The sequence below is a fragment of the Xenia sp. Carnegie-2017 genome, unplaced genomic scaffold, assembly GCF_021976095.1.
Source record: "Xenia sp. Carnegie-2017 unplaced genomic scaffold, XeniaSp_v1 HiC_scaffold_20, whole genome shotgun sequence".
Classification (NCBI taxonomy): Eukaryota; Metazoa; Cnidaria; class Anthozoa; order Malacalcyonacea; family Xeniidae; genus Xenia; species Xenia sp. Carnegie-2017.
Window position 1 is genome coordinate 9,356,549 of NW_025813483.1, and position 27,467 is coordinate 9,384,015.

A 27,467-nucleotide genomic window follows, 5' to 3' on the forward strand; every position below is an offset into this window, starting at 1 on the left:
TCGAATTTGTAAACATCACAAAATGATTTAATCGTGTTTAGAACAATAAAATAACCGTAGAATCTCAATCACTTGATCAATTGAATTCATACACAATATAAGTTCGCTGAGGTTCATTTGAATTTTCTAAGTCAGTTCAATGTAAGTGACGATAAACTCTTGACTAATTTATTTTAATAAAAGATACTGTCCTACTTTTTACATTTATATCATTTGAAAAATACGAGGTCTTGTACAACAAAGATGGAAAAAATCAGCCGAGGAACAGCGCGTGGATCTGAGCACGTGACCTTCCGCAGATAGCGTAAAGGGAATTCAAATTAGTATTGTGCAGCTTGACATTAGCAAAGTACGTTCGCTACAAGCAGAATACGCTCGTAGAACAAACACTTATCGCATTTCATCAAATAAACTAATATGCTCAGGTGCAAATGTGGCATGGTCAAGTTTCTTTGGGTGCATTAAACTGAATACAAATGGAGGCTACCTTTGATATGGCATGGTCAGGTTTCTTTGGGTGCATTGAGCTGAATACAAATGGAGGCTACCTTTGATGTGGCATGGTCAGGTTTCTTTAGGTGCATTGAACTGAATACAAATGGAGGCTACCTTTGATGTGGCATGGTCAGGTTTCTTTAGGTGCATTGAACTGAATACAAATGGAGGCTACCTTTGATGTGGCATGGTCAGGTTTCTTTAGGTGCATTGAGCTAAACACAAATGGAGGCTACCTTTGATGTGGCATGGTCAGGTTTCTTTAGGTGCATTGAACTGAATACAAATGGAGGCTACCTTTGAAGCCAGTACGATAATGCGCACGTCGCAAAACAAGATTACAACGATAATTTGGGACTTTACCTCGAGCCACGCATGTTTGGAGGCTTCAAGTAAGTGCAGGCGTGTTCTAACTAAAATTAGCTTTCCAATTACATACTCAGTTCAATGGTAACGAGCTGGTTTACGACGAACGCGAACATTAAATGCGTCCTTTATGCTGCATCACGTGATGCGCTTGTGACACGTACCTCCAATTATGTGACCCAATTCAAACTTCACATATACAATAATCTACATTATTCCATATAAGGAACTGACACGTGCAACTATGTCGTAAAGGAGCCCGCAAACTTTCGGGTCCCCACAAACAGGAATCATGGAAATCAAAGCAGGATAAACTGCCGGGAGAATAGGTTTAAATTGCAGGGTTGGAAGGCCAAGCAACGTTTCCAACATGTCGACCGTCAACGCAGTCCACGTTCGCAGTTGCAAAATATCGTCGTTATTTTTTCCCTCAAATTGACGGCGATCAGGTGACGAGCACGTGTCACCTTTCACCATTTCTGGGTAGTCTATCTTTCGCCGTATGATTGGAAGAGAATCGTCACCAAAATGAGAGCGAAGTTTTGACGGGGATGAGTCGGGTGTGGACGTCAAATTTTTCTCGAGAGTTTCGAACTCAAAGCACGTGTAAAGTTTATTGTAGACACCACTCAATTGAGAGCACGCTTCGTGGAGCCTGCGAACGAACCACTCAGCACTTTTTACGTCTCCCAGTTGAGCATCACTGTCCTCGTGAAGGGTACTTTCAGCATCGGGACTTAATTTTCGCTCACCGACGAGAATACGCTTTACCGACGAGACGGACACGTGTTCCCCGTGAAAGCGACATATTTCCAACAACGTTTGAAAATAGAACTTGAAGGCCATCGTGGATTGTCGAAGTAGGTTCGCGGGCGCACGGAGGCGAACGATTATCTGAATCAAAGAGCGAAGACCAAAGCGACTGTTGAAGTCGTACGCCACAGTGTGCGATTCCATCAAGCAGTCGAAGACGATGGAAAAGTTGGCGGGACTCAGATGGTTCAATAAACCGGGCATCGTCGTTTCGCTATCGTAATCATCGCCAGGATGTTTATGAGATATGAATGAGAAAATTTTATCGTCCAATAACATCAAACCAAGGGACTGTAGAAGAAGCTGATGCGCAAGAAGACCAACGACCAGATCGCGAAACGGAATCCTTAAGAAAGGTAATTTGAAATAGCTGTAGTAGTACGCTCGTCATCGTCAGGGCAAATACCCAAAAAGCATATTACAATGACATGCATTCTTATGTATTTTACAAACATTTACTGAAATCCGTCCATTCCACGTCAATGAAAAGGTAACGTATCTACACAAAAGCTGAGCGCCAAAGCCTACAAGTTCCTTTCTTGTGATGAAGTAAGTTTTCTTTCATCTTTTAACACGGCTATGCCGGTCACAAGCCAGGAACGTGTAGGATCAGTCTCTCTACTTTTGTGTAGACTTGTCTCCTTTTCAAAGATGAGATGTGAATCGACTGTGGTCTCCCATTAATAGCGTAACACAATTTAACGAAAAAGTCATGGAGCATGCACATAGAAGTTCGGAGAGATTTGCGTGCTTAAAAACTTTCTAAGTGTTTGCGCAAGTTTGAATGAATGAAAAACATGCCCAGCAGAGATTTATGGATAGCCCGAGTAGCGACTGCTACTTTTCCTTTAAAAAATTTCGATAAAAGAAAATTTTCTGCTCCAATTGATTAAAAGATATACCTGGTGGTGCTCTCTGCACCTTCTTGGCTGTCGCTCGATGAAATGGCGAAGAAAAATGTTCGTTGATCTTCGTCTTCGTCTTCGTTCGTCGGGAATTCGTCATCGCTTTGTTCCAACTCCTCCTCGAGTTGCGATTCAAGCAGGAAAACCTTGTGGAAGAAAGACGGAAATCTCCATGAGATGAATTTGGTTCGACGAGAAAAAAAACACAATTATTGATATTCAAAACAGACGCTTGTTCTAAACAAGCGTTCACTCGGGATACTCAAGATCAGAGTTTATATTTGCGCATTGTAATAGTTGCAAAATAGCACAAGAAATTCAAGCAATGCAAACTGAGGTATGACAATGTATTATTTTGTAAATCGTGTTTTATCATACGTGTCGTTAGTGACACTCGCGCGAGAAAGGATCCAAGAAAGATTTTGATTGGTTTAAGGACTTTGTGTAAGTCAAGCGCGCAAGAGCAAAGAAAAATCTGAATACTACATGTTTTATCGACCTGTTCAGCCAACTGACCATGACGGATGGTCTGTTCCCATGATGCATCACGACGGGTTAGAACCCTTACGCGATATCCGTCATCGCCGCTGACGTTACTCGAGCCCGCTTGATAACAGAGTATCAGGCGTTTCACAGGAACGAGTGTTGCTCGCATCGCTGCACGCAATCCCTCGCAAATAATCTTCCAGATGTCTTCGTTGAAGAGCGAGCCACCAGACAATAGCAAATGCCTTAAAAACAAGAAAACGTTTCAACAAATCCAAACGAAAAAAAACAATTCAATTTGTTCAGTTGACTAATAGGAAGACTTCCTTCTTAGATCAAAACTGTCTTCCAAAGGTTAAAATTGGTACTTTTTGCTCTTCGTACAGAGTTTTCACCTGACTTCAACTCCTTAACCTTTCGCTGCCATATATTGAACTTTTTAGGGACAGGTGAATCTCATAATGTACAAGGAGATCGTTAAGTAACAAGACATGAAAACAGCATGCGTTTTTATTTGGGAAGGTTTACTCTAGTTTCTAGTCAGTGTCAGTCGACAAAAATATAACGCTCTCCAAAAGAGCATCATCTTGTAAACTCAAGATTCGTGTTCCATTAGCAAGGGACAATAATTAAAAACAACGTTTCGACTTTATTTCGAAGTCCTCATCAAAAATCGAAACATTGCTATAAAATCTTGTCTCTTGTTAACACAACTCGAATCTCGAGTTTACAAGATGATGCTTTTTCGAGTATGTTTTATCTTTTATTTCTTTAAATTTTGTTGGTGGAAAAGGTCTTTTTCGGCTGATATCAAGACCCTCCTCTGTGGGTGACGCTGTGAGAGAGTTTCGTCATTACTCATAAACGCCTTTAATTGCTTTCTACATTGAGATTAGTTGGAGGGGATTTACCCCACACAAAGGGTGTGCAACCGTTTAAAACACCGCACTAAATCCATACCTGAAGATACTGTGTATAACTGCATTTCGTTCATATTGAATGCAGTCAACAAGACGACGTGTCAATCACAGCCTTCTTCAAAACGGGTTGGAGAGAAAATTTATGATCAATGAGAAAAGTTACGGTTATTTACCTGAAGCAAGAGCATCCTACTCTTGCTATCACCTCGTTCGCCTGCGACACGGCAAGTTTTAAAAGATCCAACACTTCCTGCATCAACGTCAACACGCATTCTGGTGCCCCTGAGAACACGTTCAACATTCATTAATTCTGATGGGGAAAATTGGCACTGGGAAAAACACAAGGAAATATAAATCGAAGTTTCAACGACGGCATTGTCTGAAAACCTTAACTGGAACGTACACAAATTTCTACTATGAGCAAACGGAATACGAAAAAACTCCAACTTTAACATCACATGTAAACAGAATGCTGGAGCATATGAGGACTCAAATCTTAACATACAACCTCTTCTGATAAAGAATCAAGTTTCAATATTATGCCACTCCTGATAAAAGACACTGGACTGGAGTGCAAAAATACACATCCAAGTTTCAACAGATCACTTCTGATGAAAGCAAAATGCTGAAGACTGTACAAGCGCATATGAGAACAACACTTAACACCAAGTTATTCAAAATGAAAACACTAGATCAGAGTGCGTATAAGACTGAAGTTTCAACACCAGATCACCCCTGATGAAGACACCGCACTGGAGTATAAAAGGACTAAAATTTCAACATCAGATCACTCCTGTTGAAGACACTATAGACTAGAGTATAAAAGGATTCAAGTTTCAACATCTGATCACTCTGAATGAAGACATTACACTGGAGTATGTAAGAACTAAAGTTTCAACATCAAATCACTCTTGATGAAGACACTAGAGTGGAGTATAAACGAATTCAAATTTGAACATCAGATCATTTCCGATTAAAGCACTCGATTAGAGTAAAAAACGTGAATTTTCAACATATATCTTCTGCTGGAAGCAAGTGAATATAATCCTCTACAAAACACTGTAGCAATAATAAATCATACATGAAATTTCCAAATTTACATCATACCTTGGAGGCTCAAAAATCGCCCCATTTCTCTCACAATAAGTTCCGTCATCAACCCGCATGCCTGTTTGAAGTTGCTCGCCGTTCGTTGCCAGTATTCGGAGGTGAGTGTCCCCCTCTCCAGCCAGTTATGAAGCATTGGTAGCAACAAGTTGGTGCAGACGAGGATGGAGAAATGGGGACCTGGGACCGAAGAGATCGAATATAGCACATCGAACAACATATCAAGAGCCTGGAGCTGAAACTTCCCGGGACAAGTGATTACGGTCGACGACAAAACGTCCAAGGTCAGATACCACACGCGCAATATGCCACTGTCATCCATCGTAGTAACGCTGCTAGCGTAGCCGGACGATGGAGTTGAAGGATCTTCGACTGTGTCAACCTTCGACATGATGGGAAGCGATGGTGATGACAATGAACTATCATCCATCTTTACCGAGTGAGATCCGTGAAAGATGACGTTGGCGGGTTTCACGTAAATCGATGCCAATCTCTCAGAAATCTTCGACAGCAGATCCAAAGCAGCAACGCACATATCACCGTAAGGTCCTTCGCTCACATTGCTGGAGGTCTCGCTTTCGTGAGGACTTCGGTCGTCGCCAAGACCATCTTCAGAACCGGTCGACAAATGCAGACATTTGGATAAACACAAAATGCAGTTGACCGCTGCCTGGGAAAACACCAGCGCTCCTTTGCTGTTGATAAATAATGTGACAATCTCCAAAATTTTGGGCATTGGAACTTCTTGATCAGACACCGGAGTACGTGGTGGCGGTGACACACGAGTTGCGCCAGCTGCAGAGCAGATGGATCGCCATCCAGATTTGATGACCCCACCGTTAGTGCGAGCAATTTCACAGAGCATCTGCAGAACCTAAATTATGCATGCGTAGAGCAAACAAAAGAAAATATTAATATGTTTGCTATCACCAATTAGGCAATTTGAGATACTTTACCGCCTTCCTCAATATACAACTCTCCCTTTTCCTCATTATTCAGATGTATACACAAGTTCCACATGTATACTCCACCCTCCCCAAAAAAATATACAACTTTCCCTCTTTCTCCATATACAACTTTCCTTACACACAATTTCACTTCGCGTACAACTTCTTCTATGAACAACTTTTCCAACATACAACTTCCCACACTTAAATTTTCTCACATATTCAATGCCCACGTAAAAATTCTCCTTTATTTAACTTTTCTTAGTACAACTTCACCCACAATACAACTTCTCACATGTACAACGTCCCCTATGGACAACTTCTCACATGTACAACTTCCCTATGGACAACTTCTCACATGTACAACTTCCCTATGGACAACTTCTCACATGTACAACTTCCCCTATGGACAACTTCTCACATGTACAACTTCCCCTATGGACAACTTCTCACATGTACAACTTCCCACATGTACAACTTCCCTATGGACAACTTCTCACATGTACAACTTCTCACATGTACAACTTCCCACATGTACAACTTCCCCTATGGACAATTTCTCACATTTACAACTTCCCTATGGACAACTTCTCACATGTACAACTTCCCACATGTACAACTTCCCCTATGGACAACTTCTCAGATGTACAACTTCTCACATGTACAACTTCCCCTATGTACAACTTCCCCTATGGACAACTTCTCACATGTACAACTTCCCCTATGTACAACTTCCCCTATGGACAACTTCCCACATGTATAACTTCCATATGCACAACTTTCCCCATCTACAACTCCACTGTCTTTCCTCAACACCTGAATTTGAACAGGAAAATCCATACATTTGGAAGATTCTACATTCTCATACGCTTTCCCACTCAAAATAAAAAAACAAAAACAAACCTTGTCTTCATGCTCAATATCCAATTTGCCAGACATCAAAATGGTCGAGAAAGGTTTAAACAGCATCTCGTGAAACCAAAAATGAGCTATTTCATTGCGATTATTCAGTACAACGAATAACGTGTCCTTCATGAGATCCAAGGAGAGCTGGAACACCTTGTTGTTGCTGTCGACCATCAACTACGAAAGAAAACAACACTTCAGAGGAGAAGAGAAATGACCTTCAAACATTTACCGGGAATGGTGACTTATTAGGAGCATTGTGTACATGTTATGATAACGGATGGTTACGACAGAAAAGATCTTTAGGCATTGGTAAATCTAGGGCACGTGAAAATCAAAACAAAGCCAACAGCTTGTTCATGAAGGCATTTTTAAGGTTTATTAAGAGTACTTAATGCAATATATGTTAACAAAAAAATCGACCGACAAACTTCACGCATGTCTTGTCTTTAGGTAGTGGCAAATTTAGGGTACGTGAAAATTAAGGCAAAACCAACAGCTTTTTCATGCAGGCATTTTAATCTTAATTAGACACGTGACATTTGCTGAACGTTTTTCTCTCTTTCTCCTCGTGAGCTTCAGAGATTTCATCTTTCATTGTTGGTTGAACATCATTTCTTCATGAATTTCAATTGAGATCAAACTATAGCTGAATGCATGCCTAGTATACAAACTGACGATAGCCTTCATCCAGCCAGTGGCAAAGACACATGATTTGAATCATCCGATGTCGTTATAAATCACAAATAGGATGTTACCTTTACAAAATACCTCGAGACGGTCGACCACACTTTCATCAAATGTAAAAGAGGTCGTCTCGCGTCTCTTGTACAACGCAACACAACATCGATCATTCTGCAGAAATGGAGGTTGGAGGAAAGAGGACATTTCACAGATACGACTGCGTGGGGTTCGCGCAATAACACGTCCATTGTACCACCAACCAACTGGTCAGCAGATGCCTCGGCAAGAGACTCCAGCATCGAAACCAAGGCATCGGAGCTCAAGGTGTTTGCAGCATGTTCGAACAAGCGATCGACCGAGGTAGACAGGGCGTATATCGCACGCGTTGCATCCGTTGGATTTAGAACTTGAGTCGCATCTGGCGCGCACTCCTGATGGTGTCGGACAACGTCCGAGGCGCTTCCTCCGATAGCGTATCTGGACTAGGTACTTCGGAGGCGGACGACGCGTCAGAAATCGGGGAAGGTACTTCGACAACTTTCGACGACGGGCTCGCGTATCGCGAGACCGTTGAAGCATATTGAGAATTCTGAAGGCCAGCAATGTATGTGCAACATCTAGAAACAACACAAGATGAGGTCGTGTCGGCACAGGGGTGGCCCAACAGTTTTCATTTTTCGAACGCAAACATAACCAAAAAAAATCTTTCGCTTATGAGTCGACAAATATGAAATTGATTCTTAATTGGCTGAGTTGACTAAATGTCGATGTGTTGATGGCAAGCTTCTCAATGCTCGATCAGTAATCTCACCGTTTGAAACATGCATCGGCCCAGGCCTGAACTATTTAATGCACTCAGCCATCATTCAAGCACGGACAGCACGAGTGGTTAATTTTTTTCTATACTTCTTTCACCTGTACTATGTAACTAAGATTACTCATTGGGATCTCATATTTTTAACCTGAAGCATTACTAATCTTTAAGGTAATACGTTTTCTGGAAGCCAAAAAACATTCAAAAAATTCAAACTGTCTCTTCTCAGGAATCAAGGTCGGTAGAGTTAGACATCCTCAACCTCCTGCCCATAACATTTTTCAACTTTTCAACATTATAAAATATTTCAGGGGGCAGACTTGGTGCAAGTCTAATAATGACAACCCTGCTCTGTTTCCGTGAAGGCAGCTCTATACCGGAGTTTCTGGTCTTCGTTGCAAAAATTATTGCGTCAAGCACTTCAGCGGTCCGCATACAAACCTAAACACGTGCTTCCAGCATTTCGGAGCATGACTTCCCAAATCCAGGCCAACGGCCAACAGGGCGTCCATTGTCAGCACGTGAGCTGCATGCAGCTTCATCCTACTTTTCACGTGAATAGCTTTTGGTTTGAAACTGGAGCCGCCGCAAGAAACGTTGGCAAGTTGAGATAGAACTGTTTCACATCCTGTTTGAATACCTGTTCGAGGAAGAATATTGTTAAAACAAGGATAAGACAGGCATACGATAAATGTTGAATGAATGAGATACATAGAGGATACATGTGGGATACATATTGGACACATGGATGACACATATTGGATATACGGGGATACATATTGGATACATGGATGATACATATTGGATACATGGATGATACATATTGGATACATAGATGATACATATTGGATACATGAATGATACATATTGGATACATGGATGATACATATTGGATACATATGACATATTGGATACATGAATGACAAATTGGATACATAGATGATACATATTGGATACATGAATGATACATATTGGATACATAGATGATACATATTGGATACATGGATGATACATATTGGATACATAGATGATACATATTGAATACATAGATGATACATATTGGATACATGGATGATACAAATTGGATACATAGATGATACATATTGGATACATGATGACAAATTGGATGATACATATTGGATACATGGATGATACATATTGGATACATAGATGATACATATTGGATACATGAATGATACATATTGGATACATAGATGATACATATTGGATACATAGATGATACATATTGGATACATAGATGATACATATTGGATACATAGATGATACATATTGGATACATGATGATACATATTGGATACATAGATAATACATATTGGATAGATGGATGATACATATTGGATATATGGATGATACATATTGGATACATGGGGAATGGGGATACATATCAAATAAATGGCAAATTATGTGGACATAGCTATACTATACTATATTAGATTCAAAACGTCTGTGCTATATTTAATGTCTGAAACGAAAAATTATGAATTTAAAAGAGTGTATAATAGATACAAGGTGGACATATGCCAATCAGGCGACATGCTTTTAATTCAAGGATGGTAATGATAATATGTAATGGATTCGGTGGTAGATTGGATTATACTTACCCAGCGTACAAAAGAGGCGGGCTATTCGTCTTAGTCCATCAAGACTTGTGCAAACCGAATCCCTCTCTTTAGGTTGCGGTTTCCTTTCATCGGATGCCACAGCCAGCGCTATTCCAATGTTATCTTGAACTGTAAAAACATGTATAGACAAAGGTTCAATAATACAATGCGCCTACGATACGAACAACGACTTTCGTAATGGTAAAGAAATTTTGATCGAATCTTCATTCGCGCGCGAAAATGTGCGGCTCAGGCTATGTAATAAAAAAGAGTTATTACCAGCGGTTAAAAATGCACAGGACAGTCTCTTAAATTTATCTTCAAACCCACCGCTTAACTAGATCTAGTACTGTTTCTAGATAATTACCAATGTCTGATGAAGGGGATTCGATGGGAACTCGAAGTACTTCAAGAAGCGACTCCCATGTCAATAAGAGAACACGACGAACAAATTTCCCGCCTTGTCTTTGAATGGCGGACATTGCCCTCTCCTCCATGACATGGATGAAAATCGGATCGTTTATTTTCGGATTATTGTCCGTATTCCTTGGAGCCTGACTATTGTCCGACAATAGCTCGATGAGAGCGCGATTCAAACTGACATCGTCGGCCCTGTATCCGGCTTTGGTTAGAATATCGTAGGTTGTCACAAGGCGATAAAGTTCTCCAAGCCATACCGAGGAAAGACCAACCTCCACACCACAGTTGTTTATGCTTCTCACAAAGCTCTCCTGTTACAGAAAAATGTTTTCAGCTTTGTTAAACAATTGGATGGAAGAAAAATTCCCACTTTATTGGTAACTCGTTCAAGCTTTACCACTTTATAAATAGCTTTCTCTGAGTTTCGTAATGTGTTAAAAAATTTGTTGTAAGTTTCCAAGTTTGATAATGAAAGTTTCCTGATTTGTTCATGAGTGCTTTCAAGTTTCCTACCATGTTCATAACGCTTGAAGTTCCCACATCACCCAATCTTTTAACAGCTTGTTCTAAGTATCCAACTTTCTTAAGAACTTTTTCCACTGTTCCACTTTCTTAATAACTTGTTTTAAGTGTTTCACTTTCTTAAAAACCTAAGTTCCCTACTTTGTTAATAACTTGTTCTAAGTTCCCTACTTTGTTAATAACTTGTTCTAAGTTCCCTACTTTGTTAATAACTTGTTCTAAGTTCCTTACTTTGTTAATAACTTGTTCTAAGTTCCCTACTTTGTTAATAACTTGTTCTAAGTTTCCTACTTTGTTAATAATTGTTCTAAGTTCCCTACTTTGTTAATAACTTGTTCTAAGTTTCCAATTCTGTTACTAACATGCTCTAGGCTTAGACTTTCTTAATAACTTATTATAAAGTGCCTATATCACCCTTAGGGAAATTGTCTATTTAGATAAAGTTGAGTATTTTAAGAACATTTGCAATATATTTTATAAGTCGAAAATTTGATCTTCCTTGACTTTTGGGGGGTCAAAGTTGGCTTTTTTCGTGTTTGACCGTGAGGTGCTGTAACTGGGTCTAGTTCACCGGACGTGACGTATATTGGAAAGCACGCTGCTTTTGAACGCTGTAGTTTATAGCGAAGTCAAGAAATTTATTTTTTATTAAACTTGAGTTATATTGTGCACTTTGTTATTGAATCACACTGCAATTCTATAGCGTTAAAAAGCACCGTGTTCTCCAATGTACGTTACGTCCGGTGAACTAGACCCAGTCACTGTACCTCACGGTCAACACGAAAAAAGGCAACTTTGAGGTCCAAAAAGTCACTGAAGATCAAATTTTTATCTTATAAAATATGTTACAAATTTTCTTAAAATATTCAACTCTATCTAAATAGATTATTTCCCTGAGGGGGATATAGGCACTTTATAAGTTTCCCCCACTTTCTTCATAACTTGTTCTAGGTTTCCTACTTTGTTTAATAACTTATTTTAAGTTTCCTACTTTGTTTAATAACTTGTTCTGAGTTTTTCATTTTGTTCACGCATTGTTCTAAATTTCCCACTTTCTTAATAATTTGTGAAAGTTTCCCAATTCGTTCATGACGTTTTTAAAATTTCTCCTATTTTTTGATAACTTGACCAAAGTTCCTCGCTTTGTTAACAACTTGTACAGAGGTTCTCATTTAGTCAATAACTTGCCGAAAGTTTCCACTAACTCGTTCTAACTTTCACACTCGGTTTACAAATTACAAATACCTTAAAGTATCCTACAACTATTCCTTATAAATCTTTCAAAGTTTTCTACTTTAATCAAAAACTTATTTGAACTCATACCAGTGTAAAGAGGTCGCTGTCCTCCGGTCTTTTACTGTAATATCCAGAACGATGCAACTTTAAATTCAACTTGAGAGTTGCATACACCGCTGCATAGACGCAGTCCGCGTTCAGAATTGGATAATGCAAATATGACTTCGCCCCTTTTCCCGAAGTATCATCGAGAAGATCGGACGAGCCACGAAGAGTTCCGAAGTTCGGAACGTTCTTACGCTTAAGTGCCATACAAGTGACAGCTTCGCAAACATCAGATGCAAACTGCTGCAAAGCTTCGTCTACCGCTGCAGGATCGTGAAGGCTCAAAACCGATGGGAGAATACCCAGAAGACATCGCGCAAAGTTGCGCGCACCCTCTCTCGTTCTCTTCCACGGATTTCCGTTTCTCGATGACTTTGTCCGGGCCTGGAGACACATGTTCTGGGGAAGCCTGGGAGCGAGTATCACGCGATCGACTGACGAGGATTCCGTTAATCTTAACCACGCCTTGTTTCTTGTTGCCGACGTCAATGATTGCAGAATTTGTGAGTATCCCTTTAGGTTTCTCAGAAAATTCACCATCCAAGACATGATTGGGTTGTTGATTCGTCTTTCTGAGAATAGACCTGGAAATGGCCGACCGTCTCTCGTGTTCGTCATCAGTATCCTCGGCGGTCGGCAAGTTACCGACATCTGAATTCAAACGATGCAATTTTTGTCTGCCATCCTTGGACGCTTTAGAATATAAGGGATCGCCATTAAGACGGCGTCGTTCACTGAAATTGAATATGCGATGCTTTAAGACCGTGCGTAAAAGAACCTGTAAGGTTAAAATTTCTTATCGATACGCCTTCACATACGGACATGTTCAGGCTAAGATTTTAATAAGGTTCTTCTTTTATTCTTAGCACCCCAAGAGTTGAAGCTAAAATATATAACTCAAGCAAAACAAACTCTTCACAAGGTAATGAAAATGACCCGGCCAGCAGTTAGAATCCTAAATCAGAAATATACTGTTTCATTCTGTTTGGTTTAAAGACGCGTACAGTACTTTTTTAAGTTTGGGCATTATCTACGTAAATCCTTCCTATACACCAACAAGAAAGGATTCGCCTTTTCTTTAGAAATTGAGATCCTATTTAAGAACATGTCTAGCCTTATATAGCGACGAGCACCATCAAGAACCTGTTTAGGATAACCTGAAAAATCTATATTTTTACGGTAGGCTTTGAGCTTTGAACACATTGTAATGCATTATCTTTATTGCAATGGGACAATACACTTACTTTGCAACAGGCTTTGTCTTGGACTTGCTGTCGAACGATGCCGAACGTTTCACGACACCTGGTCTCGAAGGTGACGACGCGATGCGACGAGGTAAGCCACCGGCTCTCCGAGGCACAACCACACGTGACTTTTCACCATAGCGACCAAGTCTCTGGTCTTCCCGATTTTCGATCGTAAATTCCTCTTCGAGATCTTCGGCAAAATGGACGCTCTTATGATGGTTTGGAAAACTGCCTTCGTTTATAGCTATAAATGCACGAAATGCGTGGGTAGATTTCACTAGGAGTAAACGCCGGTCAGTGTCTTGTAGAAAATATGCACAAGGGTTTAGACCAAAGTTTGGAAGTAATATTTAATGCAGTAAGATTTTGAATAAACAATAATATATTTCAATACACATACCAAATAACGAATAAACTATGTCTGCAAATTACATTTACAAATCTTTGAATTGTTTTTCAGGTTTAATCCAGAAATCAAGGACTTTTTATAAAAATGTCAGAGCTCAAACGTGGATTCGGATATTGGAAAAGACAAGCATGTCTATTTAATGAAGATGACCGTTCGATACAATGACCTAGAACCCAATTTACCAGATGCCAGACTCGGCCTAAATTCTACAGTCGCAAGTTAGGCCAGCCGCCATCTTCAAATGTGGCAAAACTGACGATTTTAAGACTGATAACTGCTTTTCCCGAGTTGATGCACAGTTGCAGAGTTGATAGTCTAGGTTTGGTTTTTAAAATGTTTAAGAGGATTGGTTTCTTTTAACTTAACTTTGAGTTTTTCAGTTCTTTCTGTACATCTATTCAATTCCATGTTGTATTTTTCGTGGAGAGTCAACCCAACGGCGTACCGGGGTTACAGGGGCGGTCGGTATATTTTCAATATCGAATGACTTAAGTGTTTACTTATTCATCCAACTTTCCAACGAACATTGCCCGACTGCCCTTGTCATCTGTCCAGAGGCAATACGCCCCTGGTTGATAGTACAGCGGTATTCGTAGTGTGGATAAATTAACCAGTTACAAAACGTTCTCTTAGATACAGCACGAAATCAAACTAATTTAAAAGAATTTAAAAGAGAAAGAAGATAGTGAAGATTGTAAAACTTACTCTCTTGTTCACTGCCATCTGGATTGGTGCGACTTATATCCCATAACTTATCTGTACTAGCAAACTTCTCGTTGACCATATCGAAGTCCACTTGATCCAAAGATAACTCCACCTAATAAACAAAGAAGTGCGGTGTTGCAGTTGCGAGAGACTATCTAAGATAGACTATTTCTGTTAAGACAGACATCTTTCGTACAAAGTATATACATGTTTATTTGAATGTCTGCTTCATCTTAATTATCCTTCCTTTAACTTCGTTATATAAAGGATTTATATTATTTATAATCTCTGATGATGGCTTCGGAATTAACTTCATTAAATGCATGATAAAGCTACCCGAATATTCCCGATTGTTATGCGGCATAAATAAATGCTATTGATTGTCGACTAGTGCTCTTCATTGTTACTTCATGTTAATGAATATTCTACAGCGCTATTGAAGTCAAAGCGTGTAATTGAATGTGCAAAGTGCTCTAATGATGAGGACTCCAGTCAAATGTCTCCGTCAAGAGTAATCTTACGTAGAAGCTTGAGACCTTATATACTCCGCTTTAGTGTCTCCACCAGGAGTTATCTGATGTCGAAACTTAGTCCTTATATGCTATACAGTCTAGTGTCTTCATCAGGAGTTCTATGATGTCGAACGTGATCTGATATTGCAAGATGAGCACTTATATACACTTCAACTTCATCAAAATTCATCGCATGTTGAACTTTCAGTACATTTATACTGCAGCTCGTGGTCTTTATAAATGTTAATTAATCAGAGCGTCATCTTTCAAAAAAACATTTTATCAAGTAAGACCGAATCCTGATGCAGAGTTCTTTCGCATTCCTTTACAATGTCTTTGTTGATCTGATACGCGCTTCAAAACAGTAAAGATGATTTCAACACACCTGTTTACGAGCAGAAAGTGCCGGGGATCCTTCATCCACTCCACAGAGTAAATTTAACTTCCCATGATGCACCTCAATGTTGTCATCCTCATCAAAAGCTTCGTTGGCTAGAGTGAACTTGGGGATGGTCTGAGACGAGTCGTCGCTGACGTTGGTAGAGTTCTCCGTTCGAATCTTTTCCCATCCATCGACATATTCAACATTTTTCAACAGCTTTATCTGTTCTTGCGACAGACCCTCGCCTTGGCTCAGTTCTTCGAGCGAGCCGAGAAGTGCGACAACACAAATGACACTTCCTCCCACGACACTCGAATCGCCAGACTGGGAGCACTCAACAATACCATCGAGCAAGCTGCAGCGAGAAAATCTAATGAGTATCAAGTTATGCCAGATAATGTGTTAATGGGTGACATATTTTAGCAGATAGCTTGTTAATGTGTAATACAAAATACCAGATAGGGTGTTAATGTGTAATACAATACACCAGATAACGTGTATATGTGTAATACAATAAACCAGATAGCGTGTTAATGTGTAATACAATATACCAGATAGCGTGTTAATGTGTAATACAATACACCAGATAGCGTGTTAATGTGTAATACAATACACCAGATAATGTGTTTTGTGTAATACAACATACCAGATAGCGTGTTAATGTGTAATACAATACACCAGATAATGTGTTTTTGTGTAATACAACATACCAGATAGGGTGTTAATGTGTAATACAATACACCAGATAACGTGTATATGTGTAATACTTAAACCAGATAACATGTTAATGTAATACAATAAACCAGATAACGTGTTAATAATGCACCAGATAGGTGTTAATGTGTAATACAACACCAGATAACGTATATGTGTAATACAATACACCAGATAGCTCAATGTAATAAAATAAACCAGATAGCGTTTAATGTAAACAACCAGATAGCTTTAATGTAATACAATAAACCAGATAGCGTGTGTAACAATATACCAGATAGCGTGTTAATGTGTAATACAATACACCAGATAGCGTGTTAATGTGTAACACCAGATAATGTGTTTTGTGTAATACAACATACCAGATAGGGTGTTAATGTGTAATACAATACACCAGATAATGTGTTTTTGTGTAATACAACATACCAGATAGCGTGTTAATGTGTAATACAATACACTAGATAGCGTGTTAATGTGTAATACAATACACCAGATAATGTGTTAACGTGTAATACAATATAGAAGATAACGTGTTAATGTATAATACTTTACACCAGATAACATGTTGATAAGTAGATGGCGTGTTAATAAGAAAAAGTTATAATACCAGATACTACCCATTTGCTCATCATTAGAACACGTTAGATACTACATTACACGCTTTGACTTAACAACTCTTGATTGTTACTTCATGTTAATGAATATTCTACAGCGTTATTGATAAGTCAAAGCGTGTAATTGAATATCCAATGTGCTCTAAAGATGAGAAAATGATGTATGTTAATGAGTAAACATCATACCAGATAGTGTGTTGAGAAATACATCATACTAGATAGTGTATTAATGAGTAATACATAATACCACATAGTGTGTAACTGAATAAAACGTCCCACTACATGGTGTGTAACTGTATAAAACGTCACACTACATGGTGTGTAACTGAATAAAAGTCACACTACATGGTGTGTAACTGAATAAAACGTCACACTACATAGTGTGTAACTGTATAAAACGTCACACTACATGGTGTGTAACTGAATAAAACGTCACACCACATGGTGGGTAACTGAATAAACGTCCCACCACAAGGTGTGTAACTGAATAAAACGTCCCACCACATGGTGTGTAACTGAATAAAACGTCCCACTACATGGTGTGTAACTGAATAAAACGTCACACCACATGGTGTGTAACTGAATAAAACGTCACACAACATGGTGTGTAACTGAATAAAACGTCCCACCACATGGTGTGTAACTGAATAAAACGTCCCACCACATGGTGTGTAACTGAATAAAACGTCACACCACATAGTGTAACTGAATAAAACGTCACCACGTAGTGCTGAATAAAACGTCACACCACATAGTGTGTAACTGAATAAAACGTCACACCACATAGTGTGTAACTGAATAAAACGTCACACCACATAGTGTGTAACTGAATAAAACGTCCCACTACATGGTATGTAACTGTATAAAACGTCACACTACATGGTGTGTAACTGAATAAAACGTCACACCACATGGTGTGTAACTGAATAAAACGTCACACCACATAGTGTGTAACTGAATAAAACGTCACACCACATAGTGTGTAACTGAATAAAACGTCACACCACATAGTGTGTAACTGAATAAAACGTCACACCACATGGTGTGTAACTGAATAAAACGTCACACCACATAGTGTGTAACTGAATAAAACGTCGCACCACATAGTGTGTAACTGAATAAAACGTCACACCACATAGTGTAACTGAATAAAACGTCACACCACATGGTGTGTAACTGAATAAAACGTCACACCACATAGTGTGTAACTGAATAAAACGTCACACCACATGGTGTGTAACTGAATAAAACGTCACACCACATAGTGTAACTGAATAAAACGTCACACCACATAGTGTGTAACTGAATAAAACGTCACACCACATAGTGTGTAACTGAATAAAACGTCACACCACATAGTGTGTAACTGAATAAAACGTCACACCACATAGTGTGTAACTGAATAAAACGTCACACCACGTAGTGCGTGACTGAATAAAACGTCACACCACATAGTGTGTAACTGAATAAAACGTCACACCACATGGTGTAACTGAATAAAACGTCACACCACATGGTGTGTAACTGAATAAAACGTCACACCACATAGTGTGTAACTGAATAAAACGTCACACCACATAGTGTGTAACTGAATAAAACGTCACACCACATGGTGTGTAACTGAATAAAACGTCACACCACATAGTGTGTAACTGAATAAAACGTCATACCACATAGTGCGTAAAAACTTCCAATAACTTTCTAATTTTAATAAGATAGATAGATCGCTATCTATCGGTTACAGGCGCTAACCTCTTCAGCTGCTGAATAGTATCGACTTAATAGTCTCTTCAGCAACGCAATAAAATGAATTTAAAACATCTTTCACAATCCACTACCAGTGAATTATATCGATCGAAATACGTTGATGGGATGTTATAAGAGCTAACGCAGGACCATTTTTTTGGAACACAAACTTACTCCAACGAAAACAATACCATTGGTTTATTTCTATGATGAAATCACTAGCCAATCAGGCGCCGTTTTTGATCACGATGTATTCTCCAATCATATTTACCTTACAAAAGCAGCACGATTCACGTGATACTGTATTTTCAAACGCAATAAGCTCAATACGCAAACATCAATTTCGACGCAAAGAACTTACACTTTCAACAGATCTTCTTCAGATTTCTTCTGCTTCGTAGGTGAGTCGGGAGTCGACGGGACAGCGGTATCCGGTATGACAGGCCCGGCAATATGTACGACATGACTGGGACTGGCTAGAATCTAAACATGAAAAGATCATTGCAGCGTTTATTCAAAATAGTGGCCAAGTATTTGAAAGGCGGAAAGCAAATTTTCAAGATACGAAGATGGCTATTCGCAAAACAACAGCAATACAACGCTTGCGCTGATTGGTCCATAGCTGAGTTGGCATTAGCCTGTGCAAACCGAAATGAGCTCAATCAATTCGATCAATTAAAGAGAGTTTGCAGCTAAATCATCAATATATGACCTTGATGTTTGCACTGATCTGCTCTGGAGTTCTCCCAAAGGTCTCCACAGGTTTGCATAAACCTGTGCAAACACAGTACACATCTTTTAATTGTTAATTGTTTAACTGTCTTGCTTAAGTTTAAAGCCGCATGCAAATAGATATTATTGCATCCAGAGGCATAACTAGAACGTTAATTGGGGGAGTGTATATTCATATATTCAGTTGTGGCCTACTGATTTCTTTTGAAATTCAAATCACTTTCAAAAGAAATAAGTAGGGCACAACGGAATGTAAGAATATGCACCTCCCGAATTAACGTTCTAGTCACGCCTCTGATCCGAAGATCGTTTAAGTTAAAGACTAAACATCATCAATAAAAACCTTTTTTGTTATCGCTCTACTGAAAACTATACGTTGAAATGACATCACTTTTCCAATTTCCTCTTCAACAAACTATCGGCTAAACTTACGTCTGTGACTGCCTTCAATGCCTCGGTTCTCTGCTGCGGAGGAGGATACAGCAGGATTCGATGGAACAGAGAGTCGAGTACAGGCCGCATCGTGCTCATTGGTCCAACTAATCGAATCAACTCCTTGGAAATACGGTAAATGATTTGCGCGGGAGATTGAAGAAGCTTCGATTTGAGAGGCGAACCGAGACTTCGAGCCCCGCGTCCTCCGTTTTCGGGATAGGCACCGGGAGTTTTGTTTTTCGCGCCAACATCACTGATTGGGCTGCCAAGAAGATGGATCATGGTGGGACATAAGTATTGCCTTAAAACAACACAAATGATGAAGGTTAAATTTATGTGTGCACCACATTCCTGTAAAGATTAGAAGGTAGAGCTCTCTCCTGCACCCACCAATAGCATTAATCATACATGTGTTATTTACCAGCTGAGAGGTGTGAGAAACTTTATGTTATTTTAGAGAAGATACTAATCACGTGGTTTTTGTTTTTTAAATGACGAGAGAAAAGAACGATGCTGTTACGGTGCTTATAAATGTATTTTCTTTGTTATGATGATTAAACCAAAAATATCTATCTGCGAGTGTGAGTAAATTTGAAAACTTCGAAGAAACATTTCCTTATTTCAGAGAGAGTTACGTACTGAAAAAATATTTTCACGAGGTCTCATAAGCGGCCATCTTGGAAAAACATTTTTTCAGTTGAGACCTATCCAAGTAACGTTTTTACTTTTGATTTTATAATCACGCAAATTCGCGTGGCTTTTTGGGAGTAAAGCCGAACTGTTTACTCAAAAGTTCATATCTTCTACGCAGTAAAGTTCACTCTCGTAATGATAAATATCATGTTGCACATTGCTTCCTCCTTGAATAATTCACATGGCTTTTAAAACCGACAATAAAAATATAAATATCAATTTGTAAGCAAATTTGCCGCGACAAATAACGCTTTTTGACCACGGCCGAGATATCGTAAAAAGCCGCCCGCGACTACAGTAAATCAGATTGCATTGATTTACAGCCAATCAGATTGTCTGTAAAAAGGCATGTGTGAATAAAAAAATTATAAACAAGGTTTTTAATGTGCCAGCCTCACTTCTAAATATCCACAAAATTCATGTTCTCACCATACAACATTAATCAAATCCTTCTGCTGTCTGATGGCGACGGACAAACTTGACAAAAGCACGTACACAGCCTCCAAGCATAAGGACAGCTCGTCACTTTGTTGGGACGTACTTCCACCGGAACGAAAAGATATTAATGGATAAATGGATATATTGCTCAGTGCAACTGTTATAAAGACTATTACACGATCATCGTTGGCACGAAATATTCATTATTTAACGAGATGTGGGGAACTAGGAAATTATAGAAATCATTGACTGACTTATGATACTCGCCATTCGAAATTATAAATTTTCTAACTAGGTGTGTACACTAGGAGATTACAGACTATTTTAAGGTACTTGCTATTGGAAAATACAAAGTTTCTAACTGGGTGTGTACACTAGGAGATCACGTTTTACTTTATGGTACTTGCTATTTCAAAATACAAATTTTCTGTCTAGGCGTGTACACAAGGAGATCACAGACTACTTTATGGTACTTGCCATTCCAAATTACAAATTTCCTAATTAGGTTGGGCTACTAGGAGATTACAGATTAGATTAGTTGCTTCTGAAAAAATGGTTCTAAGAGTCCAAAATACGAGTTTCTTAATAATTTGCAGATACTAGGAGATCACACACTACGTTGTGATACTTGATATTCCCATACACGAATTGTCTAAAAATATAGAGGTACTGGAAAATTTAACACTCTATTCAAAGAGATTATCTTGGTGGTGGTGCTAATAGATAAAAGACTACTTTAGTATAGTTTTCATTGCAAAAATGAAAACAATGGTTGTTGGTACAAAAAGTCCAATTTTTCTACCTGTGATTCGATGGTATACGTTGACAAAAATGCTTCATCAGCATCGAAACATCTTGCGTTAAAATTTTGCTCGACTCGTTCGGGATCAGATCCAAACCTCAAAAACAAAATTAAAAGCATCAAATACAAGAACATACTCTCTGTACATTCTTATTGAATTGAACAAATCAAAGATCACGTGTTTCCAATTCTTTTCCTTTTGAAAAAAGGGATCGAATTCATCTCCACATGCGGCAAGAAGCATGCAAGTTTTGATTGCTATTGTTCAATTATTCGTTATCTCAGCCGTTATTAGTGTGGATTTTTGAATAATTTCGATGATAGCTGTGTCGAAAAACGTTGGCTAAGTTTTCCCTTCCCTAATCTACCCTACCCTATCTCACTTGAATCCCCCCCACTGGAGGATTTTTCGACCAAACTCATTTCAACGCTTCAAAACTAAGAAAACTCAAATACAACAAAACCTACCACGAATAGCATGAGGCAAATCTTTCGAATGATGAGAAAGCTACAGAAAAAATAACACTGGGGGTTAACTATGCTCTACGTACTACTTTCGAACAGTAACATAACGCACAATAACAGCATGAGAGTATGGATCATTATCAATGTAGCTATGCAAATTTTTTTACTAGATTTGACCTGATGATTAAACTCTCCCACCTGCTTTATATAGGGGGGAGAAGTTTTTAAGCTCTATCAACCAGACCTTGTAAAAAATTGCATATACGTTGAAGCGAACCAGTACGGACGAGGTGGTAAAAGATAAACCTGAGCTCGTGCAAAGAAACACGAAAGAGCAAAAGCAAGAGCGAGGCGAACGAAGTGCAATAGAGGTTTAATGTTTTTTCCCGACCCTAAAATTATTACAGTGGTTGCCACTCAATTTCTATTGTTCTATAGTAAGACGAATTAATGACGTATTTACGTAATAAGAGCTCCCCTATTCAAAATACAAAGGTCGTATTACTTGTAATGTCGTCTGTACTTGTAGTGTTACAATCCCAAATTTTGAGCTTGCAATAACAAAATCACGAAAAAGTACTCCCCAAAACACAAAAACATTTAATTTACACCATCGTTCATAGTATGCAAAGCACAGGCTAAAATACTTTCACCGCGCGCCTCGAGACTTTTACTCAACTTAGCTTCGGCTTTGAGTACAATTAATCACTAAGTAACCTCATTACAATGGTTTTACTTATAGCAACTGACATTTTCGCCCACTCCTCCCCTTTACGTTTCCCCAGAAAATCCATCCCTGCTTTATAATTATCTGGCACAGTGCTCATCACCAGTAGCGAAGCCATCGCGTTTTTACTCCTACAATGCAAACAAGTCTTATGTTCAATCACTGGAAAAACAACGAATGGAATTAAATTTCTAAAGAAACGAATAATAATTTTGCCAAAAGTTTTGCACTGTAGGAGCAAAAGGCTGCTTATCACCTCCCATGAAATGAATGTCGATTAATTGTTACCCGATAACAACCAAGAGATTAAGTAAATGTTAGTAGCATTTCATACCATCTCTTTCTTTAGGTTCTCTTCAAGTTCGCTGCACACGGAACTCATCATTTGCGAGAGCGTTGTACGGCAGGCAGTCTTTGTCCAGGACTGAGTTGATCGGGTATATGACTCGATACAGACCTGCAAAAACCAAGACATCGTCATTTTGAAGCCGAAAAACTTAAAAAGTCTATTCGACATTTATCTCCCGCATGAAAAGAGCAATTCGAACTTATTAGCATAAAATGCGCAGAGCTCTGAAGTCATATTTGAAGTGCTCTCGAGTTTATTTTTTGATCATCATAATTTACCGTAATGCACATGTAAAGTTAAAGTTATTAACTAACTGGGAAGTTATAGCTAATTTGATAAGACAAAAATTCGGTACGCATTTCACAGTTGAAAACATATCTTGTCGATGTCTGATGAAGATGAATCGATTGAATCCACGTACGCATATTTGAAACGCGCCAGGTTAAATTATGGCAGATGTTGTTCAAGCTAGCAAAGTGATAGGAATTTTTCAAAACAGTACAAGAACGTTTGGCATCCAAATTGTGGATTATTCTTCGTTTTTCCGCTTTTGAAAAGATTCGACACCTAAAGGGTTGGATGCAACAAGGCGCCTATCGGGCGTTCACTCGGGTTACTCGAGAGCAGTGTTTGGTTAAATCTGCGAATTACAATAGTTGCCAAAAAGCACAAGGAAATTTACATCATTGTAATATCACATGTAAGTATGACATTATGTAAGTAAATCGTGTTTCCCGAGTAATAATACAAAAGCTGGCGACACACAGTGCACAACAAAAAGTTCAATCCTCGATGGCTTTGCTCGACATTTTACCATCATGCGTTCGGGGGGGGGGTGATATTTTATTATTCAATTTAATTGACCAATAAAATGAAATACACCAATACTTACCTCTGCTATCTTTATCAGGTATTCCCCATGAACCTCGCACGAGGCTGAACACGTGATCATGAGCAGCATCTAAAAATCAAAAAAGAAGACATTTCCACAAGTGATAAAATGATTATCCTATTTTATCCACAAACCTTCATGATCTCCACTTGTATCTCATCCGACATGGATGGTGTTGAAACGACAGCATTGACGAATTGCACCGGAAGTTGACGATGAACGTCGCCCTCTACCATAGATTGAAAACGCTCATCTGTAATCAGGTTCTACGAAGAAAAGGCTTCGCAAATTAAACTCTCATCACGAAACTTAAGTTCAAAAATGTTTATTTACAAGTCGTCTGATTTTAAAACATATTTTCGTGTACAGTTCAGCCTGGTGTCTTCACCAGATGTGATCTTATGGTGAACATCGAGTCCCAAAGCACTTCAGTCTAGTATCGTCATCATGAGTGATCTGATGTTGAATCTTGAGTCTTTACATATTTCAGTCTGGTGTATTCATCAGAAGTGATCAGATGTTTAAACTTTAGTCAAACTTTAGTCTTTATGTACTCCAGTATAGCGTGTTCCTCGAGTGTTATCTGTTGCTAAAACTTGAGTCTATTGCCTTCATCAGGAGTGATCTCATGTCACACCGAAGTCCTTATAATATACTCCAGTCCATTTTTTATATTGAGAGTGATTTTATGATGCAACTCGAGTTCTTATACACTCAGTCTCGAGCCTTCATCGGAATGGTTCAGTTTGAGTTGTTATATACGCCAGTATCCATGAATAGAACCAATTTAATTTTGAACATTGAGTCGTTCTACATTCCAGTTAGTGTTTTCCTCAGAAGTGATCTAATGTTGAATAATTAGTCCTTGTGTATTCTAGTGTCTAGTGTTTTCCTCAGAAGTGATCTAATGTTGAATAATTAGCCCTTGTGTACTCTAGTGTCTAATGTTTTCCTCAGAAGTGATCTAATGTTGAATAATTAGTCCTTGTGTACTCTAGTGTCTAGTATTTTCACCAGGAGTGAACTAATAATGAAACTTGTGTTCTTATATACTCCATGCGATCTAGTCCCTTAACCGAAAACGATCTAAAGCTGAAACATAAACTTTTGCACGCTGCAAGCTGTATTTGTACTTGCAACAGAAGCCCGCGAGTTCAATTCTTGAATGTGATTTCGAGAACATGATCATTGAAATTTGATGAAATCTATTGCGTTGTAATGAGCGAACAACATTTGCACGTTCATCGATCAATGTTTCTCACGATACCATACCACACAAAAATACTACCACAGAATAATACATACATGGAAGCCAGTGAGAGCGTGATTGGCTAACTTAGATACACGTGACTCCAAGGCGAGCTTCAAAGGCAGAAAGCACTTTTCCCTTCAAAAATCAACATCAAACAATCAAGAAAACAACAAAAATTTTTAATGAAGTAGACTTTTCTGCCCATATCAAAAATACAGTCAAGAGGATACGAAAAGAACAATCTGAGATGTTACTGACAAGAAGAGCAATCGACTCTTGGCAAAGTAACATCAAATGTTCGGCTCCTCAATCCAAAAAAAATAAAGCTGATTTGTAGCTACTTTTGACGATTACAGATTCCTGGCTAGCGTTGGAGATGGTTTGACATGCATGATGTTCGTATGAGCGAAATTTTCCTATGATTTTTCTCGTTAGCACTTTCGAATCCCTTCACTTTCCGCAGTTAATGAGAAGATTTTCTCAACGAAAAAGTTGGGAAGTGCAGAATCTTCAAAAGAAATTTCAAGCTTTTGTCCATCGATAAGCGAAACGATTTCACGTCGACAATAAGCATAGCATGCAATAAGATGTAAGATTGTGAGCAGAAAAATGGCAAAATTCCGGCTGTGAAAAATTCACTCCGACACAACGAACTACTTCTTGGTAAAAAGTTAGCGAGGCAATGGCAATTATACTTGTCCACCGCAACACGTAAGCAATACGACGAATGTAGCTCGACTAGCTCGTGTCAGTCCGTCAAAATTTCGACGATATATGTGGAGTCAATGGTCCGTCTAATTAGCCGTAACAGTTCACTGGTCTCGCGCGCATACCTCAGTTCGTACGGCTCCACTTCACGGCCTGTTGTCTCTCTCAGAAGCGCCTCTGAAATACATGAAGTAACCAAGGTTGAATTAATTTTAAACGAAAGGAAGTGGATGTTCAAATTCTGTACATTAGTCCTTTACCTAAGCCTTCGTCACAGGCGTCGGTGATGGCCTTCATCTTTCCGGCCGTCGCAACCGTGGACAAGTTTTCCAAAATCGCTTCCATTATTTTTCAATGCGAAAAAAATACGAGAGAAAATGTCATACGAAAAACCTACAAAACTAGGACATTTTCAAAGCATCATCGCGACAATTTTCAACGCAAAACGCATCATTTAGGGTGCGAAATAGCGACGTTGAATATTTAAACAATTCATAGTACTACAGCGGTTGCATGGTTCTACCTGTCAATGCGAACAATGGATCAATAAGCCATGTGCTAGAAAGCAGGTACCAAGTGACGTTTCATTCAACGAGAAGCAACAGAAGGACAGGGAAACAAACTTGACGCTTACACCGTTCGTGCGGAGAAAATTTTACTTTTTGAATTATAGTCTCATCAAACAGAACTTTTACAATTACAGTAGACTTTCTAAAACAGTTTGTGAATAAGACTTTTCATTCTCAGGATATTGAGGTTTTCGTTTTGTTTAAAATGTGCCCGTTTCGTACAACCAGTGACGTCATATTGCATATCATTTGATTTATGAAGTATGTTTCATGATACTTTAATTCAACCGCACAATAATGTCTTCGTTCAATAGTAATGATGACGCAAAATACTGCATAAGTATTCTAACAAAAGTTACCCGGAAAATTAAGGGTATCTAAAAGTGTTCGCCGTCTTATTATGCAATAGGACGTCATCGGTAGTACACAACCGGACGTTGAAAAAACTTCATTGTCTTGAGAATGAAAGGTGGTACTTATGAACTGTTATAGAAAGTCTACTTCAAATCAAAGGTTCTATTGACTTAAACTACAATTTAAAAAAAGAAAAATTTGCACCTTCGTAATTACTTTAAGAACTGTTCAATAGTTCATTTCGCGTGCCTTCCAGTTTAGCGGTCACCACTGAAAACCGTGTACTATATATGGTAGAAGCACTCGACATATGACCGACACAAGGACTAAACTTCAACGCACGCACGCGCGCTCGCTTATGCTTATAGCTGGAC

At 38.9% G+C, this 27,467-nt stretch overlaps 1 protein-coding gene across 1 annotated transcript; it reads right to left on the reverse strand.

The window, feature by feature from the left end:
* On the reverse strand, positions 1 to 27,448 carry LOC124442494 (brefeldin A-inhibited guanine nucleotide-exchange protein 3-like). Its single transcript, XM_046992997.1, is given in 27 exon segments — positions 1 to 2,020; positions 2,577 to 2,725; positions 3,079 to 3,310; positions 4,159 to 4,267; positions 5,093 to 5,966; positions 6,943 to 7,122; positions 7,704 to 8,090; positions 8,093 to 8,246; positions 8,885 to 9,083; positions 10,066 to 10,194; positions 10,433 to 10,796; positions 12,331 to 12,685; positions 12,687 to 13,082; positions 13,593 to 13,839; positions 14,710 to 14,821; positions 15,607 to 15,958; positions 19,039 to 19,160; positions 19,842 to 20,145; positions 20,967 to 21,077; positions 21,778 to 21,874; positions 22,246 to 22,285; positions 23,304 to 23,426; positions 24,211 to 24,279; positions 24,345 to 24,476; positions 25,516 to 25,597; positions 26,296 to 26,347; positions 26,431 to 27,448. Coding segments are annotated over 27 exon segments (6,408 nt in total). The 5' UTR covers positions 26,516 to 27,448; the 3' UTR covers positions 1 to 1,068.
* Between the last annotated feature and the right edge of the window lie 19 nt (positions 27,449 to 27,467).